Source organism: Vigna unguiculata, chromosome 3 (genome assembly GCF_037176805.1).
Source record: "Vigna unguiculata cultivar grain cowpea cultivar isolate G323 ecotype 2 chromosome 3, ASM3717680v1, whole genome shotgun sequence".
Taxonomy (NCBI): Eukaryota; Viridiplantae; Streptophyta; class Magnoliopsida; order Fabales; family Fabaceae; genus Vigna; species Vigna unguiculata.
In genome coordinates, this window is record NC_140794.1 from 5,858,830 (window position 1) to 5,879,922 (window position 21,093).

The following is a 21,093-nucleotide window of genomic DNA, read 5'->3' on the forward strand; positions in this document are numbered from 1 at the left end:
AAGTATTGAGATTTTTTTAACTGGACGTTTTTATAAAGAATACAGATTTATGAAGACATCCACATGGGCATGCTGTGTTACCTTCATTTATGGGCTGTGTTTTCTATTTTAATATAGTTAATGTTTAATGTCTAATGTACGAATGTTAGAAATTAATTATGTTCGAATAAACTACCAAGTAATTTTGTTAACGCTTTTTTATATTATAATTTACTGAAACAATAGAGAATAAAAATTTTAAAATTAGTTGATGCACTCTTAATTTTCGTGTGATAAATAATTAGTAAAAGCAAAAGCTTCTGAAGGATCAGTTAGTTCAATAACACACTTCTTTATTATGGAGAAATCTCACGCGAGTCATACACTCATACTCATAAACTTTACTTAATAGTAAAAAATGTGGCAAGCATCAATCGAGAAGACATAGAACTTCAGTAATGAAATACCAGTGAACAGCAAGAAAGTGTCTAACTGCGAAAGAAACAACATCGTCACTAATGTTATAAACCGGTAAACAATAAATAAGAAGTTATAGATCCTTTACAATCGTCAATGTGGCCAGCTTTAGATTTGGACAATCTGTAATGAATTCAGCAACATCAACACATAACATCTAAGGCAAGGAGTTGGTATAGACATAATCTTCATTCTCTAATACACTTTCTTCCGACCCACTTCTTTCTTCCTTGCATTCACCCCTTTGCTTTCCACATCCACCTCTCTGCATAATTAAATCTAGTTACTCCCAAAGAAAAACATTGATCAAATCAAACCCTATTCACATCTCCATTTATCCTCTGCGAGTTTCATTACAACTCTATTTATTTAGAGAATGATAATGTATTCCAAATTTGTTTATTTTTATTGTTATTATCTTAAAAAACATACATAATAGACTGATTTACATTGTTACTAGCAGTACACAACAAAGATTACGCTCTTAACTTAACATACTCCCATAAACTAAATCAACCAATAACAAAATGATTAAGATGTAGATTAGAGAAGAAAGATTGAAACTCACAATAGTTGCAGAAGTCCCAGAAGCCGCAACTCCTTGGGTGATAAGTGCTTCTCCTTGAAAAACACAAGAGACATTGAAGGTAAAGATGAGAAATAGAAAGAAAGGCGGTATGAAGAGTTTCATTGTGTGTGTGGGCGCAGAGGTAGAAAGGAGTAGGTGATAGTAAGAAGGAGTAGAGGTTTTGAAAATTGAGGCGACAGCATTGCACAGGATGTTGATAGTTGATATTGTTTATAGAGATAATGCAGATTTGAATTTTAGTGTTTCAGCATTCTCCTTTGACCTGTCCCCGGATTCCTCGGCAACATAGCTCGATCCTCAAGAACTAGGTTGGATGATCTTGCTGTTTTCTCACATCAAATATATATTTATAAAGCTACCCAACAGAGGTCGGAACAGATCCCACGTAAGAGAAAAGATCTGCCACGTTCAACCCTAACTCACTCTCTAAATGTTCTATTACATGGACATTTTTGTCACTTACTAGTAATACTTTATTGTTTGTGACGGATTCTTCATTATAATATATATAATTTCTTTATTTGTTTTGTTTTATATTTCAAAAGTTTTACCCTTCTTAATTAGTTAATTAACTGAAACAAGTTGGATGAAAAATATGAAAATAATTAAGATCTTTGATCGGAAAGTGTTGGAATAGACAAATGAGGCTGAGTTTACATTATATAATGTACATAAATCTTCCCTTAAAAATTAATTTTATAAGAATTAAATTATATATATATATATATATATATAAATTAGTGTTTTTCAATTTATTTATATTCTATTTTCTTAATTTCTAGCTCTTTTCTTATTTATTTTTTATAAATTTCCTTAAGATAATTGGAATTCTTATTTTACTTGTCATTTTATTTATTAATTCTATTTTTTTTCATTTTATTAATGAAACCTTAAGGTTAAGGTTACGGCGATTAATATGTTTTTATTAAATTAATTATAAAATTATTTTAAGCTAAAATGGATGTTAGAAAAAATTGGTATTAATATATTTATTAAATTAATTATAAGTTTATATTTGAAAATAAAACTTAATTAAATTATTATTAGTTTGTGTTAATTTTTATTGATATTAAAGAAATATTTATGAATTTCTTTTGTCTCGTTTATATTTATATTTATGTATATGTTAATTAAAAAAATTGAATTAAACTATTTAAAAATTTTAAAAAGAGAAAAATTAAAGTTTTAATTGTATGACAAAAGACATTTATGAATAAATGCGTAAAAATAAATAAAAAATGAATTACTAACTATAATTAATCTCATCCTTAAACTCATAATAATGATTAAAAGGATATAAAAAGATTAGAAAAACTAATTTTATTATATATCGAAACAAAAATGTTAAATGAAATTAATTTTGACAATTTAATAAGTAATTCTACATAAAAGAATCAAAATTTAAATTTTTTATAAAAATTCATACTGCTAAAAATTTTCATATTACATTAGATCTTTCTTGCAAATTTATTAAAAAAATTTACAAGAAAAGATTTTTTTCTGCTATTTTTCTAAGAATCTTAATTAATAGATAATTCTTTTGTAAGTAATTATTTCCTACAAAATTAGGAAATTCATAAGTATTTCTTACAAAATTTGGTGTGAAAAATATTTTATACAAAATATTTTGCAAAAAAATTAGCAGCAATTTTTTGCAATTTTTTTTTCTAACAAAATTCATAAGTAATTCTTACAAAACAATTTTCAAAACAAAATTAGTAGGAAATATGAATTTTTTTTAGTAGTATCAATTTTTAATCTACTTTAGCTCTTAAATTTTCTAAGTCGTCTTGTTCACTCCATTAAATTCTATCACCTCTGTCGTTAGAACCATTCATATAAGTTCATTTTTTTTTGTTATCTCACTGCATCACATCTTATCATCGTCATTATTGTTACTAGTAAAAACACATGCGCTGTCTTTCCTATGTTTGTATTTTTTAATTTTTATATAAATTTGAGTTAAGATGAAAAAAAAAATATAATTAATTTTTAAAATAGTTGTTAAAAGTAAAATTAGAAAAAAAAATATGTATACAAAAAACGTTTTTAAAATAACTAGTAAAGACAAGACGTTTTTAGAATAACGGTTAAACTATTTATAAAATAATTAATTTTTAAAATAAAAATTAAGGATAAAATTAGAACAATAAAATGTAGATAAAAAATTATTTTTTTATATTTTGTTATAAATAAAAAATTTGGTCATTATATCTTCTTCAATATTGTACCTTTGACTGTAGTTCCATTTCCCATTATACTTTTTGAGAAGAAAAAGAGAGAGCAAAATGTTAAGTGTGGTGAAAAATTTATTCTAGAAAGCAACTTGTATATCTTTCAGAAAATTTGTTTCGAACGTAAAGTTCTGTCTCGAAAAAACATCTCATATATTTGGAAAACTAATTAAGAAAAGCTCATTCCAAAATATCATTTCATATAATGAAAAATTTATTTTAAAAAGCTTGTTGCGGGAAATATGTTTCAGATAGTATTTCATATGTCATTAAAACAATGTATTCTAAAAAACTTTCAAAAGGATAATCATAAAGATAGCATAGAAAGATACACTATTTTTAGGTTTTTTTTTTTTTTTTTAAAAACATGATTATTTTGAACATATAATTGTAAAATAGAATTAGTTGATTATTTTTTGTAAAATAAGATGAAATTATCATAATTCAAACTGAGTTGTCATCGGGTTTTTTATTCTTTTACAAAACTTAAAAGTGTTAAGATTTTTACCAATTTTTAAATTTAAAATAAAAAATAAAAAATTGAAATTGTCATAAGTCTTGACGAATTCTGATATACAAAAATTGTTACAACGATAACTATTTCACTTTTACATAAGAAATAAAAAAAAAAACAGAAAATCGGCCGCATTCCGATTTCGGTCTAAATAGAGCCGTAACGTAAGCCCTGAAAACTTTACCCTATTTAAAAAAAAAATCAATTAATCTTATTTTTCAGTTACCGGTTCAAAAACAGTCCTATTTTTTTTTAAAGAAAACGCTATTTCTACACCAAGTTGCTGAGACGATTGAGCTCGTGAAAATGAGCTCGGGTCAAGTTTAGATGTTGTAATTGAATCCATTTTCTTCTACCTTGACTCAAATTCTTCCGAATGCACCTCTTGTAACTTCGAAGTTTTGCACATTTTTCGAGTTAATCCTTAATGTTTGTGCATTTGCTATGTGGATTTTGTTGTTTACAATCTTAAGGATAATGCTCATGTCTATATTTCTCCTTGAAGTCTAAACTTTTTGTGTATGTCTTCGACCAAAATAACTTAAAAGTCACGTTAGACTCAACTTGTGGAATGATCTTAAAATAATGAAATCACTAAACCCAGTGTATTTGCAAAATATTACTATATATAAATATTTATTTTCAATATTAAAAATGTGCATTTTCAATAATTTACTAATAAATTAAGTATTTTAATGATCTGCTTGGCAATTATATTTTCTTATTTATCTCAAAATACATACACATAAGTATATAAAATATATTATGTTTACCGTCTTTGAATAAAACTTTCAAAATATAAACCTTATATTATCAAGAGAAATTTCAAAACACACACATATATCTTTAGTAGATTAGGGCTTTTTTGGCTCTACTCTAAGTATCACACATCAAGTTTTTTAATCTTTAAAAAAAAAATGAAAAATTTTATTTTCTTCATGGATCGATTAGGGTTCTTTAGTTTCTTTCCACCATTCACCATTCTTCATCTCCACGTTCTTCATTTTTTCCAACATTTTCATCTCCCTCAATACAGGTACCGTCTTTCATTTCCTAATTTATCTCTAATCATCACTCTTTTCATCTCCACCATTTTGCATATTTCATTGAATAAAATTGCATTAAAAATGTGTTTTACATTATATGTTTGAGCGCGTAAAAAATAGGCAGCGTTTATGAATGATGTTGTTTTGTTGGGCAAAGAAGTGTTGTTGGAAAGAACCTCAGCAATGAGAAATGGTAAGGCATTACTGTGGTGGTGTGAGTGCATGCATCAACAGTTCATGGACCCTTTTCACTTGGAACTCCAAAATACGACACCTTGTGAATCAGGGCCATGCCCACAACGCTCTTCTTCTCTTTCGCCACATGAAGCGAACTTCCCTCACACCCAACAACTCCACCTTTCCATTCCTCTTAAAAGCATGCGCCACACTTTCCCATCTCCTAAACTCCAAAATCATCCATGCCCACGTCCTCAAATCCCGCTTTCAAGCCAACATTTACGTGCAAACGGCAATGGTTGATATGTATGTCAAGTGTGGTCAGTTGGAAGATGCACACAATGTGTTTGTTGAAATGCCCGTCAGGGACATCGCTTCTTGGAATGCAATGCTGTTGGGTTTTGCTCAATCTGGCTTTCTTGACAGGCTGTCTTGTCTTCTACGTCAGATGAGGCTTTCGGGGATTCGTCCTGATTCCGTCACTGTTTTGCTACTCATGGACGCCATTTTGCGTGTGAAAAGTCTGACTTTTTTGGGTGCAGTTCATTCCTTTGGGATTCGGATTGGTATTCGTGATGATCTTTCCGTGGCTAACACTTTGGTTGCTGGATATGCCAAGTGTGGTGACTTGGGCTCGGCAGAGATGGTGTTTGATGAAATTGAAACTGGTCTGAGGTCTGTTGTGTCCTGGAATTCTATGATCGCAGGATATGCGAAATTTGAAAAGTATGTCAAGGCTGTTAACTGTTACAAATTGATGCTAGATGGTGCGTTTTCCCCAGACATTTGCACAATTCTCAATTTGCTTTCGTCATGCGTGCAGCCTATGGCACTATTTCATGGTTTGCTAGTACATTCTCATGGAGTCAAGTTGGGTTGTGATTCTGATGTATGTGTGGTGAATACTCTTATTTGTATGTACTCCAAAGGCGGCGATGTTCATTCGGCAAGATCTTTGTTTGATTGCTTGTCTGACAAAACTTGCGTATCATGGACTGTTATGATTAGTGGGTACGCTGAGAAAGGATTTATGAGTGAGGCATTGACCCTGTTTAATGCAATGGAATCTGCTGGTGAGAAACCGGATTTGGTCACTGTGCTTGCTTTGCTTTCAGGCTGTGGCCAGACAGGGTCGCTAGAACTCGGAAAATGGGTTGACAATTACTCTGTCAACAAAGGATTAAAAGATAACGTTATAGTTTGTAACGCACTAATTGACATGTATGCCAAGTGTGGATCTTTTAATGATTCTAAGGAGGTGTTCTATGGCATGGCTAACAGAACTGTCGTCTCCTGGACAACCATGATTACTGCCTGTGCTTTGAATGGAGATGTTAAAGATGCTTTGGACCTATTTTTTATGATGTTAGAAATGGGGATGAAGCCAAACCACATAACATTTCTTGCTGTTCTCCAAGCTTGTGCACATGGAGGTTTACTAGAAAGCGGATTGGAGTGCTTCAACATGATGACACAAAAGTATGGGATAAGCCCTGGTATAGACCATTATTCTTGTATGGTTCATCTTCTTGGTCGTAAAGGACATCTCACAGAAGCTTTAGAAATTATTAGAAGTATGCCTTTTGAACCTGATGCTGGCATATGGAGTGCATTGCTCTCTGCTTGCAAACTTCATGATAAGATGGAGATGGGTAAGTTTGTGTCTGAACAGTTATTTGAATTGGAGCCTCAAGTGTCAGTTCCATATGTGGAGATGGCTAACATATATGCATCAGCTGAAATGTGGGATGGAGTTGCAGATATTAGAAGGAAGATGAAATATCTTCAACTGAGGAAATCTCCTGGGCAAAGTATTATTCAAGTGAATGGGAAATCTACTGTATTTACAGTTGAGGATAGGAAACACCCTGAAACCTTGTACATATATGATATGCTAGATGCCTTCACTTCCCATTCTAAGAAGGGACTTCTAGGTTATGCAGAGGAGATTCTTGAAGGTTGGGAATGAAGATTCATGCAATGAAAAGAGACCATTGCTGTTTCTTTTTCCGGTTATCTACTGTACTCAAGGATTAGGGATTATAAAAAGCTAAGAAAGTTAACATTTGCATCTACTGATCAGCGACAAAATGCAAAACGGATTTTCAACGAAAGTTTCCTTTTGCATCTTCTCATTAATGAGAAGATAGAAGAAGAAAATCAGTATAAAATGATAAATTCACAAAAGTTATCCTTCATTTTGCATTGCATGGACAAATTTTACTCTGTATCGTGTTACGTATATAACATATAACGTTAACACGTTCGATTATCATACATGATTTGCAAACATAATTAAGTAAACAATATAATACAATAAAGTTTTAATAACAAAAATAATATATTTATAAAATAATAACAGTAATAGATTTTTAAAGTAATAACAATAAATTTATAAATAATAATTATAATAATTACAACAAATGTATAATAAGATAAAAAAATAAAATAAAAAATATGAATAATATTAATAATTATTTTACATAATTGTTTTTACGTGTATGCTACCTTGTAATGTGTGAGGAAAGAACTCTAATAACTTTAAGAGATATATTAAAACTACATTTTCTTAATTTTTAATAAAACTATGTTGTTTTTATATAAATATCAATAATTAAAAATAGTTATTTCAAATTTTGGAGTGAATAAGTTCTTTTTTAAAAAAGATAAAAAATAAAATTTGTCAGTTTTGTAAGAAGTATAAATAGTGATTTTAAAATTAGAAAAATAATAACAAACAAAAAGAAATCATAGAAATAGATGTATCCTTGTTCCTGTGCCCTCTTCTTTTTGTTTTTGTTTCGTCCAAATAGATGTAAAATTATAGCAATTAATAGCTTGTAATGTAATTAACATGGTGTTGATAACTTTGCAATCTATTAGCTCATTTTAATACTTATATTCAATCAATGGTTACCTTACACCTAACTATCATATCAATTAATTTTTTTTTTATGGTTGGTTCATCATCTGCTGCACTATGCCAACAAGTCTTTAAAAGCAGAAAAATAAAATGGTGATGATCCACCAACCACCAACTAACCAATCCCGAAAATAGAGAAAAGAAAAATAGTGACCCACATGTTTTTTTATTAAAATTAAAATAAATAAATATTTATTTAAAAAGTAAAAGAATATAAATATTATTTTATTAAAAATATAAAAATTATGAATATTCATTTTAAAATTAAGAAAATGTGAAGAATTTAGTTTCTTTGTTAACTTTTTTATAAATATAATTTAACATAAATGTAACTTTTGTGTAATATATAGTCAATGACATGTAAGTTCATCACTATCCACATTCTTTTTATCTACAAAAATACTTTCTATTTTTTTTAAAATAGTGATTTAAATATAAGATAATGCTAACTGTGTACTAAAAATACCAGTTAAGATATAATTAATAATCTTTTTTTATTTTATATTTTTGTATTAAAAATTGAAATAATTAATTTTATTAATTAATTATATTATAATTCATACAGTATATTTTATAAAGATAAAAATATATTTTACATATTTTTATGTAATATTTATCTTAAGGATAATAAACATTTTAGAATTTTAAGAGATTTATTAAAATGTAAGAAAAATAATTTTTTTAACATTTAAAAAATATCTCAGTCAAAGTTTGAGATGCAAAGACTTGAAACGTTTAAAATATAGAATTTTTAATTTAATTACTTTTTTGAAATTTCTAATAATTTTATTACTTAATTTATATTTTAATTATTTTTTAAAAAATTTATAGATATTTAATTTTTTTTTCTTAATTTTTTTATATTTAATTATATTTTAATTTTTAACAACATTAAAATATATTTGTTTTACTTTTTTTTAATTTTTTTTATTGATATATATATATATATATATATATATATATATATATATATATATAAAATAAAATATTAAATATAATTATATAATATTTTCAATTATTTTTTATTTTTTTAAATAAAATAAAATTATATAAATAATAATTAGATCAGAACTCAAGAATACATTTTAAGAAATTTCGACATATATTAATTATTTTGTGACACGAATTGGGAGTACCGCGAATATATGATAGGGTTATATTTGTTTACTAAATTTTAATATTGTTTATAAGAGTTTGGTCAACATCCATCCCTGTCAACATTAAATTGTCACGTGTCGTGAATAATCATTGATAAAAAGACAATAATAATAAAGTTTGATAGAAAGAAATCTTATTTAATTAATGTCTATGATAAAATTTATAATAATCTTTGTATGGACGAGAAGGGGAGGAGAAAAAAAATATAGATACAGCTTTTAGAATAAACAAAAGAAAAAATAAATTGTAAAGTAATGAGGTAGAAAAGGAAGATTATAACAAAATTGAATAAAAAATAGAGCTTCATTATTTTTTATGAAAATTATATGTTGACTACCAAAAGAAAAGCAAGGAGAAAACTGTACCTAACACCTCATAAATAGCAAACGAACAGGTACAGATATTTATGCTCCCGACAACATATTAAATAAAAACAGTAATGTATAAAATATCCCATTAATTGATGGTTATGTTCTAGAACTTTATTTTTGGATTACCGACGTGAAAATAAAATTTGTTTAAATTATTATTCAGATTAATTTTTATCGTTATGAAAAGTTATATTTAATTAATTATTTTTTTTAATAAATTATACGTTTGTTTATAAAGGGAGAGTGATGAATTGTCTATATTTTTTTATATTATTTTTTATTTTTATTTTCCTCTTTTTATGTTCACGTAACTTCTCGTTTTTTATTTACTCATGATTTTTTTAGTTTTATTTTATCTTAAAGTTTTTATTTTGAAGATTTTGTTATCGATCTTTTTAGTTCTTATTTATGTTTTTTATTTTTATTGATGTTGATTTTATTATATTTGTTTAATTTATATTAAAATTAGATAAACGTTTCTTTTAATCAGTTTTATTATTCAGTACTTTAATTTATAGATTTATAAAAAAATTTCTATATATTTTGATTAGGATTTGAAAATTTTGTTTGAAATTTTAGAACTAATAATGAAATTACATTATTTTTTGGTAGGTAATAAAGGTAAAATCTTTAGTAAATAAGAAATCAATAAAATTTTGGAAAATAAATAAAATTATTTACAATAATTTAATAAATAATTTTTAATATAAAAATTTAAAAAAAAACTTTAAATAAAAAAACTTTATCTTTAAATTTTCTTTTTTAAGTTTTCAAAACTCATAACTCATTGTTGTATTCACTTGAATATTTAATTCCATCATTTCACTTATATGGTTTCTATTTAATTATATAAATTTGAAATTTCCATGATGTTCTATTTTTTAAAATAACGATAAAAAAAAAAAAAAAACTTTGTAAGTATGCGAAAGACCCACTCCAAACCTTGGTGCAAGTAAAAAGACAACGGACAATACTCAAAAAAAGAAAAAAACCATTGCAGGTTAGAAACTATATCAGCATTTACTGTTATGAATGTAGAGAGAGAAATAAGGAATTACTTAACAAGTTTTGTTCTCTTCATCAATCAATGTGACTGTGAAGGCGGTGAGTGGGAATGGCAAGAAGATGATTGGCCCTTGGCATTGCGAGTCCAAACTCCTCTGTCATATCCAAATCCGAAGGTAACATGTTGTTGGGAAGCTTCCAATCAAAACAATGGACAACTTGTGCCACTGTCTGACGAACCACAGTTAGACCCAGTTGCATTCCTGGACACCTTCTTCTTCCAGATCCAAATGGTATCAGCTCAAACTCATGCCCTTTCATATCTATGTTCCTTTCTTCAAATCTCTCAGGCCAGAACTTTTCTGCATCAACCCAGGCACTTGGGTCTCTCATAATAGCCCATGCATTCACTATCACCTTTGACTTTTTAGGAATGAAAAACTCTCCAACCATGCAATCTTCCCTTGACTCGTGTGGTATCAGCAACGGTGCCACTGGATGAAGTCTCAGGCTTTCCTTTATAACCATGTCCAGATACTCTAACTTCTCTATGTCTGATTCTTCCACCTTCCTCTTCATACCCACCACGATTTCCAGTTCCTTTTGGACCTTCTTCATCACCCTTGGATTCTTTATCAGCTCCGAAAGTGCCCACTCTATTGCTGTAGCAGAAGTATCTATTGAACCAGCCAACATATCCTTTTCAACATAAAAAACCAAAAAAAACAAAAGTCGTGAAAGAAGAGTGAACTATCGGTGTAATGATAAATCATTGGGAAGTACTTTTGGGGTGGTTTATATGTAAAACATTTGATCTTTAATGTAACAGTACTAAGCAAATGTTTGAGTTTTTGATTTTGAAAAAAATATGTTGGCGGAAACAGAAAGACTCAACCTTTATGTGTGTTTCCTTACCAGCAATATGGCTTTGATATTGGGTCTTTCAACGCAGTACTCCGATTGTTCGGTACCGAGAAATCCCAACATGACATCGACAAAATCCTTCACCTCCTCCTCCCCCTTCTTTGATTCAATATGCTCATCGATGATTTTGTCGAAGAATTCATCAAAGATTTTGCGCATCGCCTTCATACGCTTGATTAGCCCCTGAAGGTCAAGTTTACCGATGTAAGGAATGTAATCTCCTATGTTAGGAGTTGCTGCCAAGTACATTAACTCTTGCATCACAGCCTTGAAACCCTTCTCATCCAACTCCTTATCCATGTACTTCTTCCCTAAAATCATTCTGCAAGCTGTGTCTGCACTGAGTGCTGCAACTCTGGCACTGAGATCAACCACAGCTCCATCCATGGCTGCCTCTCTCAGATGCTTCACCAACAGGTCTAGCTCTGCTTCCCTCAGGGGTCTAAAGGAGTTAATTTTGGCTTGGCTTAGGAGTTCCAACGTGCACATCTTACGAATGTTGCGCCAGTAAGAACCATATTGAGCAAAAGCCAGGTTCCTCTGCCCCCATGAGATGTACTTTGCAGCTTCGTGAGGTGGTCTACCGGCATAGATCAGATCATGGGTCTTGAGGAAGAGTTGAGCAGCTTTGGGTGAAGAAACAACAATGGTGGGCACAAAACCCAAGCGCAAGTGCATGATAGGTCCATACTTTTGAGCTAGTTGGTGTAGATCACGATAAGGGTGTGCCCCCAACATGTGAAGACTCCCCAAAATAGGAAACCCTTTTGGACCAGGTGGTAACCTCTTTCCATTTTTCTTGCTTCTTCTCCATAGCCACAAGTAAGTAAGAAAAACTGCAAGAAGTGGTAACCAAATCATCCAAGCTTTTTGCGAGATTTTAAACTGTACTAAAGGAGCAACTAGGCTTAAAAGTAAGCAAAAGGTTTCTTTAAAGTAATGCAGATTGTGACAGTAATGATTTCTAGAGTGTGCTTTTATGAAGATGAAACCCCACATTGGTCTGTATATATAATATGCACCAATAATGAAATTTGCAACTCTCAAGTGAGAGAGAGCATTCATGTCTTTTTATTCTTCTATACCACATAAAACAAAACTATATGTTGGTGCTAAAGATTAAATTATCTTTTCAAAAAAAATTGTTTCTTCAGCTTTTGCAACTATACATGTGCATCTTGTTGAAAATCGTCATCACACACGTGTAAAATAGTTCTTGAATGATTCTAGAGACTACATTTGAATCGGTTTAAACTCACCACAAAGAGATTGAAGTTTTTTACCACCTCACTCTTGCATATCCTTGATACTTCTTCATTGAACCCAAATACCATTAGATGTTTCATAAGAATGTTGTTGGCCATTTTTCCTCCATATCATGTTTCATGAGCTAATGTCTTTCTTCTTCCTATCCCTTCATGGTTCTTCCATTTTTAGTGTTGTTTGTCTTTTCCCTTCCATATATCATGTTTCGTGGGTTAATGTCTTCTTTCTTCCTATTCTCTTCATGGTTCTTCCATTTTACATCATCATATCTCGTGTATTACTTCATGTAGCTTTGTACTTGCAATCCATATATTTAATCTAGTTGTTTCTTAAGCAGATATTGACTGTTATAAATCTAAAAAATTTGAATCATTTGCCATTTTTGCCAAGTTTTATTGAGATTATAATACTTCCTGAACTCGTCCTCGCTTTAAAATATCTTTCACATTTCATATTCAATTAAATTGGTTGAAAAATGAGTAAATAAGAAAGATTTTTCCCTTATTAATTTTACTGTTTCTTCCCGTGTTAGTATATGTGTACAGGAAGTGTATATATCCATCATTTACCAGATTTAAAAGTTATGTATTATTCATATCCATTTCAATCAATTTAAATATTTTTAATTAACATTAGAATGAGTTTAAATCATATTTATAGATATAAATTTATTTGTTATCCAAAGCGAAAAATATTTTTTAGTCAGAGAATGGAGACATGACATTTCTAAAGAGAATGGAAAAAATGAACATGGAAGAAATTTGCAAAAGACAAGAAAACAAAAATATCTTTTCTTATATGTCTTGAAGTAAAAGATAATAAAAGTTTATTTAAACTCACACCACACAATACAATATAAATATCTTCACAATAATATCAGCAAACAATTGGAGAAAGTCTACGAAAAGATATCAAGAATCAATCTGGGAAGGTGATATCTATAAGAGTATTAAAAAAAGGTCCATCAGAAAATATCTAGGTTAAAATGTTTGGTTGAGAAAGAATGAAGACTATTTCTTCCATCAACATTTAAATGTCACGTGGACAGATAGACTAAAAAATACTTAAAAATATCAAGTTCTTCTTGCTATACTCATCAAAATGTTTTAACAGAAGTCTGTGTCACCATAAATGCACCTACTAAATGCAACCTAACAAAATACAAGGAAATTGTGTTCCCTAATCACATCTGAATGTGAGAAATGGTAGATGAAACATCTTTCGTTCCCTAACAATCCCTTTCATGGGAAAGTCGATAGGTAGGAATGGCAAATAGATGATTGGCCCTTGGCATTGTGAGTCCGAACTTCTCTGTCATGTCCAACTCTTCTTCCAACACGTCATTTGGCAGTTTCCAATCAAAACAATGGACAAGTTGAGCCACTGTCTCACGAACCACAGTTAGACCAAGTTGCATTCCTGGACATCGCCTTCTGCCAGACCCAAACGGTATCAGCTCAAACTCACTCCCTCGAACATCTATGTTCCTTCCTTCAAATCTCTCTGGCCAGAACTTTTCTGCATCATCCCAAGCACTTGGGTCCCTCATAATAGCCCATGCATTCACTATAACCCTTGATTTTTTAGGAATAAAATAATCTCCAACCATGCAGTCTTCTATGGACTGGTGTGGTATCAGCAAAGGTGCCACTGGATGAAGTCTCAGACTTTCCTTTATAACCATATCCAAATACTCTAACTTCTCTAAGTCTGATTCTTCCACCTTCCTCTCCATACCCACCACGCTTTCCAATTCCGTTTGAAGTTTCTTCATCACCCTTGGATTCTTTAGCAGCTCCGAAAGTGTCCACTCTACTGATGTAGCAGAAGTGTCCACTGACCCAGCCAACATATCCTGTGCCAGAAAAGTGTCAAATAAGAGTAATAATATGAGAAGCAGATGTAAAAATCAGTACAAGAGCAAATTAACCAATTGTTTTCATTGTTCTTACCATCAGTATGGCTTTAATATTGTCTCGTTCAATGCGGTATTCAGAATTTTCAGTACCATAAAAACCCAACATCACATCCACGAAATCCTTTGTTTTCTCTTCTCCCTGCTCTGATTCCATGTGTTCGTCAATAATTTTCTCGAAGAAGTCATCGAATATGTTATGAACCACCTTCAAGCGCCTAGTTAGCCCTTGAAGGTCAAGTGCAGCGATGTAAGGAATGTAATCTCCCATGTTAGGAATTGCTACTAAATGCAACGCCTCTTGCATCACAGCCTTGAACCCCTTCTCATCCAAGTCCTGGTCCATGTACTTCTTCCCTAAAATCATTCTACAAGCCATGTCTGCGCTCAGTTTTGAAACCTTTGCACTGAAATCAACAGCAGCTCCATCCTTGGCTGCCTCTCTCAGAAGCTTGATCAACAGGTCAAGCTCCTCCTCCCTCATGCTTCTGAAGGAATTAATTTTGGTTTGACTTAGCAGTTCCAACGTGCACATCTTTCTCATGTTGCGCCAATAAGAGCCATATTCAGCAAAGCCTAAGTTCCTCTGTCCCCAAGAGACGAATTTTTGAGCTTGATAACGTGGTCTACTGGCAAAGACAAGGTCATGGGTCTTGAGGAAGAGTTCAGCAGCTTGGGGTGAAGAAACAACAACGGTGGGCACAAAACCTAAGCGTAAGAACATGACAGGTCCATATTTCTGAGCTAGTTGGTGCAGATCCCGATGAGGATTTGCTCCCAACTTGTTAAGGCTTCCCAAAATTGGCAATCCAATGGGACCAGGTGGTAAATTATTTGCCTTCTTCTTGCTTCTGCAAAGCCACAGAAAAGCAAGAGAAGCTAAAAGAATTGCTATCAAAATCATGGTATCTATTTGGTAGAGTTGAAGTAACAATTGGATATATAGTAGTGTGTATGTTCGGTTCCAGAAGCAGAGGGCTTATACAAAAGTAATGCTTTTGAGAAAGGAGTTGGATAATCTAAGTAACTCGTGGTGGTGTTGAAAATATGACGAGAAAGTAGAGTACCATACGTAATCCTATAAGCTGAAAGCCATATCTTCCCTGACCTTTTCCATCCTTTCTATATTCTTCCTGCAACCTCTTAAATTCGTCTAGGACATTAAAAATCTACTATTTTATTTCAATATTTTATTTTAAATGCTTTTTCTTTATGGGACTTCTCCTGTACCTCCAATCAATTTTTCTCCACCTCTAAAATCTTTTAATTTTTTCACAATACCTCTTTGACTTTAACCAACAAAAATTAATTAATTACACTTTTATCTCTTCTATACTATTTATTTCATGCCGGTGTCCTCACTTCACACCCTAAACTAATAAATTATTGATTTCAAAATTCAGTACACAAAAATGAAATTTGTTTTTTAAATTAAAATACACCGGAATTTGAAATCCTGTATATAACTGAAATCTATTTTCAGAAATTTTCAAATTTCAAGATCTGATACACAAAAGTGAAATTTGTTTTTAAATTAAAATGGATAAAATTTCGATTAAAAAAATTATTGGATTTCGAAACTTAAGTAGACACCATATTATAAAATCCGGTTAAGGAACTTACCGGATCTTTAAATATATATTAAACGGAAATATATGTATAAATTTTTTTTTAAAAACCTTTTTAATACATTATTATTTTTTTAGTTTATTCTTTTAATTTTATATATTTTCCTAAGATCTTTTAAACCTTAAAAAATAAAACTAAAAAAGAATATATTTATTTATTTTCTTTTTTAAAATTTATTTTAATTATTTTTTTATTCTTTAAATATTTTTACTACATTATATTATTATTATTATTATTATTTAATTTTTATTAAAAACTAAAAAAAAAATACATGTATACGTTTTTTTTTTATTTTATAAATATTATTTAAAACTAAAAGATAAATAAAATTGTAAAAAAACAAACATTAAAATAAACCAAAAAATAACTAAAAACGAAATAAAAAATTTATATATATATATATATATATATATATATATATATATTTGTTAAACTATATTTTATCAATGTTAATTATCTTAACTTATAGTTGTTAGATAATTTTCATACATCCTTACCAACAAATGAGATGATTAAATGGTTTGAATAAAGTGTGAATATCTTTTACTAGATACATTGTTAGATAATTTGCTTTCTTTTAGTAGTTTTTTATATGAAATTTTGATTCTTCTATCCTCTCGTAAGTGTGTTGACAATTGTCATTATTAAATTGGAAGGATAAAATAGTGGTCGGTGATTTGGTTATTGAAGGGGAGAAGTTGCAATCTTTGCTTAGTTGGAGGGATATTCAAGAGTTATTGCTCTCTTTCTGATTTTCTGTCTGATTGTTGTCATTGTATTCTATGTAAACTGTAGAATACACCTACTATTACATTTTTTTGGTTTGTTTATTGATGGAAACCTTGTTCTGGGTTTTCAAAGCATTTTTTGTTGCCTATGAGTTGGAACTGTACAATATTCTCACTATAATATGACATTTTTGTGTGGGTAAAGATATAAATGAATACACGTGGACATTGTATTCCCACTGTCATATTAAATTAAAGATAATGATATTTTAACTTTTCTTTTTTTACCTATTCTTAATTTATTATTTCAATTACCATTAGATCATCTATTTTGATTTTTTTTAGTGATGTGATGTCATAATCTAATGGTGATTGAAGTGATGGGTTAAAAATGAGTTAAAAAATTATTATCCTTAAATTTAAGACGTATAAAATTGTTGATGTTCTGACATTTCTTTGGATTTAAATATAGAAGTCGCATTTTATATTTTATAAAGTATGGATCGAATATGTTGGTGTGCAATTATTAGTCTAAAAAGGGACTACGTCGAATAATGATAGTTAAAAGATCAATGTCGCGAAAAAATATGGTGACTTGTGAATTTTTTAACAATAAGTATCTAAATAATCTTCATTAAAAGTGGAAGAGACGTGAAATAATGGTTATTTAAAATATCTACTATTGTTTATAGAGTTTTTTTTCCTACTTTGAACGAAGATTACCATTGATCGTCCTTATTTTACGTTTTGATAACAACTCTCACAATTATCATCTTTTTGTTTGAACTTTTAACGATGATTTAAAGGTTGTAGTCGCATGTTTATTTTTAATCGTGGTCGAAAACTCCATATGCATTAGTGAATGTTTTATTTCATATTCTTTACTTTTGCTTTTGAGGATGATACTTTTGCTCTTGAGACACACATAAATGTTTCCGTAATAATTGAGTCTAATAAATTTAACAATAAATTATCATTGTTTATTTTTTGAATTACATTTGTTGAAATTTGTTGAAATGTTTCAAAATATTTATATTAATCAGTAACATAATGTTACCCTTATAAAAAATATTACTAGAAATTTTTTGGTAACAATTTGAAAATATCTTTCTATTTAAAAATGTTATTAAAAATTTGTAATAATATTTTATAATTTATTTTTTACAAAAACAAATTATTATTAAAATTATTTAGTAATATTTTTGAAATATTATATTTTCATTATTAAATAAATGTTACTAAAAAAGTGTGTTCTTATTATAAATGTCTATTGATATGTATAAATATCACTAAAAATCATTACTAATGTAGGATAGAGGGTACACGTAACATTTGATATTTAATAATTTTTTATAATTTAGTAACTTTTTTTAATGTCAGTATGATCATATATGTTTTGTATGTAAGAGAAGGAAAGTACCCTATCGTATGCATTCTGACTCACATGGAAGAATATAAAATATCAGAATAATTAGTTATAGAGGTAAAGACAAAAAGAAAGTGGTGGAGAGAAAACATAGATATCTGGTTTTCTCAATGGACGTACTCAAATATTAGTATTAATTAATCCTTGTAAGAGAAAATTTAATAATTGTTCATTCAATCTTTATAATTCAATAAATTTTATTCTGTTAGTTGTTATATAAAACATTTATTCCCACCGATATGTCAAATTACATCGATCTCAAACCTGCAAATTGCAAATGAGTGTCTATTATTCATCCATGTCTATGGAATAGTCAACAGTTTGAGGTACATAATACTTGTTTGGGAATAAGAAAGGGAAAGGGTGATCTACTTCACCATAAATTATTGAAAGCAACCTAACCAAATAGAAGGAAATTTTCTTCCCTGATATACGAATATAACATTGCATTGAAAAATGATATTTTAACTATTAAATTTTGATAATTTTTTTTTATAATTTTATATGTTTTTTTAAGTAATTTTTTATTTTTTTTTTCTCTCATTCTTAATATTCAAAAACCACTTAAAAAATAATACATTTTTTCCTTGCAAATTTTTTTTTTCACTAATAATCACTCTCATGCGAAAGTCGATAGGTAGGAATGGCAAAGAGATGATTGGCTCTTGGCATTGCGAGGCCAAACTCTTCTGCCATATCCAACTCAGATGGTAACATGTTATCTGGAAGCTTCCAATCAAAACAATGGACAACTTGTGCCACTGTCTGACGAACCACAGTTAGACCCAGTTGCATTCCTGGACATCCCCTTCTGCCGGAACCAAATGGTATCAGCTCAAAATCACGCCCTCGAACATCTATGTTTATTCCTTCAAATCTCTCAGGCCAGAACTTTTCTGCATCAACCCAAGCACTTGGGTCTCTCATAATAGCCCATGCATTCACTATCACCTTTGACTTTTTAGGAATGAAAAACTCTCCAACCATGCAATCTTCCCTTGACTCGTGTGGTATCAGCAACGGTACCACTGGATGAAGTCTCAGACTTTCCTTTATAACCATGTCCAGATATTCTAACTTCTCTAAGTCTGATTCTTCCACCTTCCTCTTCATACCCACCACGCTTTCCAGTTCCTCTTGGAGTTTCTTCATCACCCTTGGATTCTTTATCAGCTCTGAAACTGTCCACTCTATTGATGCAGCAGAAGTGTCCACTGACCCACCCAACATATCCTGTGCCAAACAAAGTGTCAAATAAATGTATGAGGGAAAAACCAAATGTTTTCGTTGTTCTTACCATAAGTATGGCTTTAATATTGGCTCGTTCAATGCGGTATTCAGAATTTTCAGTACCATAAAAACCCAACATCACATCCACGAAATCCTTTGTCTTCTCTTCTTCCTTCCCTGATTCCATGTGCTCGTCAATAATTTTCTCGAAGAAGTCATCGAAGATTTTGTGAACCACTTTCAAGCGCCTAGTTAGCCCTTGAAGGTCAAGTGCAGCGATGTAAGGAATGTAATCTCCCATGTTAGGAGTTGCTACTAAATGCAACGCCTCTTGCATCACAGCCTTGAACCCCTTCTCATCCAAGTCCTGGTCCATGTACTTCTTCCCTAAAATCATTCTACAAGCCATGTCTGCGCTCAGTTTTGAAACCTTTGCACTGACATCAACAGCAGCTCCATCCTTGGCTGCCTCTCTCAGAAGCTTGATCAACAGGTCAAGCTCCTCCTCCCTCGTGCTTCTGAAGGAATTAATTTTGGTTTGGCTTAGCAGTTCCAACGTGCACATCTTACGCATGTTGCGCCAGTAAGAGCCATATTCAACAAAGCCCAAGTTCTTCTGTCCCCAAGAGACGTATTTTTGAGCTTGATAACGTGGTCTATTGGCAAACACAAGGTCATGGGTCTTGAGGAAGAGTTCGGCAGCTTGGGGTGAAGAAACAACAACGGTGGGCACAAAACCTAAGCGTAAGAACATGACAGGCCCATATTTCTGAGCTAGTCGGTGCAGATCCCGATGAGGATTTGCTCCCAACTTGTTAAGGCTTCCCAAAATTGGCAACCCAATGGGACCAGGTGGTAAATTATCTGTCTTCTTCTTGCTTCTGCAAAGCCACAGAAAAGCAAGAGAAGCTAGAAAAATTGCTATCAAAATCATGGTAGCTATTCGGGAGAGTTGAAGTAGGGTTTTTGAGAAAGGAACTCCTGTTGATGAAAATATAACGAGGACTACAGTACTATATATACTTGCTATTTATGGTTCGGGGTCGGTTTAGAATCACATTTAAAATCAAACACTTGCTATATTTTGTCAAAGTTTGTCGAACAACGTTGAATAATCCAAAAGCTAAGTAGTTATATTTGTTCCCTTTCTCTTCATCTCTATGGAAAATACACAGGCCGTGATTTTGTTAAAAAAACATTAAAAAAAAATGGAAAGCATGCCGCAAAGCACTACTTTGTAATAAATAAATAAAACTAAAAAAATAAAATAAGACACGTTTTAAACCAAAAAATTAATAAAAACGAGCAACTTTAAGTCTTTGGATGTGTGTGTGATGTACTTTAAAGTCATGTTTTCATATACTATTTTTTTCATTTTGAAGTTGCGTGCTATATTCATAATTTTTCTAAAAAATTTCACGAATATGTATCATTACTATAAATAAATCGTTTTAGTTAGTGTAATAACAATATTTAAAATATCACACTACTAATTAAATATA

At 30.4% G+C, this 21,093-nt stretch overlaps 4 protein-coding genes and 1 long non-coding RNA gene across 5 annotated transcripts; 1 reads left to right on the forward strand and 4 right to left on the reverse strand.

Annotated features, from left to right (window-relative positions):
* Positions 1–311: 311 nt before the first annotated feature.
* Positions 312–1,462, reverse strand: LOC114179437 (uncharacterized). Its single transcript, XR_003603467.2, has 2 exons — positions 1,025–1,462; positions 312–721 (listed from the first exon to the last, which is right to left on the reverse strand). It is a non-coding gene; the product is annotated as an uncharacterized LOC114179437 (long non-coding RNA).
* A 3,236-nt stretch (positions 1,463–4,698) lies between these two features.
* Positions 4,699–7,098, forward strand: LOC114177280 (Tetratricopeptide repeat (TPR)-like superfamily protein). The gene is made up of 2 exons (XM_085670922.1): positions 4,699–4,829; positions 5,000–7,098. Exon 2 carries the CDS (start codon positions 5,030–5,032, stop codon positions 6,983–6,985), a length of 1,956 nt encoding a protein of 651 aa, XP_085527048.1. The 5' UTR covers positions 4,699–4,829; positions 5,000–5,029; the 3' UTR covers positions 6,986–7,098.
* Positions 7,099–10,445: 3,347 nt separating this feature from the next.
* On the reverse strand, positions 10,446–12,435 carry LOC114179959 (cytochrome P450 71AU50-like). Its single transcript, XM_028066476.2, has 2 exons — positions 11,389–12,435; positions 10,446–11,172 (listed from the first exon to the last, which is right to left on the reverse strand). The coding sequence occupies exons 1-2, from the start codon at positions 12,394–12,396 to the stop codon at positions 10,549–10,551; spliced, it is 1,632 nt and encodes a 543-aa protein (XP_027922277.1). The 5' UTR covers positions 12,397–12,435; the 3' UTR covers positions 10,446–10,548.
* Positions 12,436–13,724: 1,289 nt separating this feature from the next.
* On the reverse strand, positions 13,725–15,695 carry LOC114174927 (cytochrome P450 71AU50-like). Its single transcript, XM_028059659.2, has 2 exons — positions 14,616–15,695; positions 13,725–14,518 (listed from the first exon to the last, which is right to left on the reverse strand). The coding sequence occupies exons 1-2, from the start codon at positions 15,480–15,482 to the stop codon at positions 13,892–13,894; spliced, it is 1,494 nt and encodes a 497-aa protein (XP_027915460.1). The 5' UTR covers positions 15,483–15,695; the 3' UTR covers positions 13,725–13,891.
* Positions 15,696–18,632: 2,937 nt separating this feature from the next.
* Positions 18,633–20,592, reverse strand: LOC114176934 (cytochrome P450 71AU50-like). The gene is made up of 2 exons (XM_028062139.2): positions 19,659–20,592; positions 18,633–19,594 (listed from the first exon to the last, which is right to left on the reverse strand). The coding sequence occupies exons 1-2, from the start codon at positions 20,523–20,525 to the stop codon at positions 18,968–18,970; spliced, it is 1,494 nt and encodes a 497-aa protein (XP_027917940.1). The 5' UTR covers positions 20,526–20,592; the 3' UTR covers positions 18,633–18,967.
* Positions 20,593–21,093: the final 501 nt, after the last annotated feature.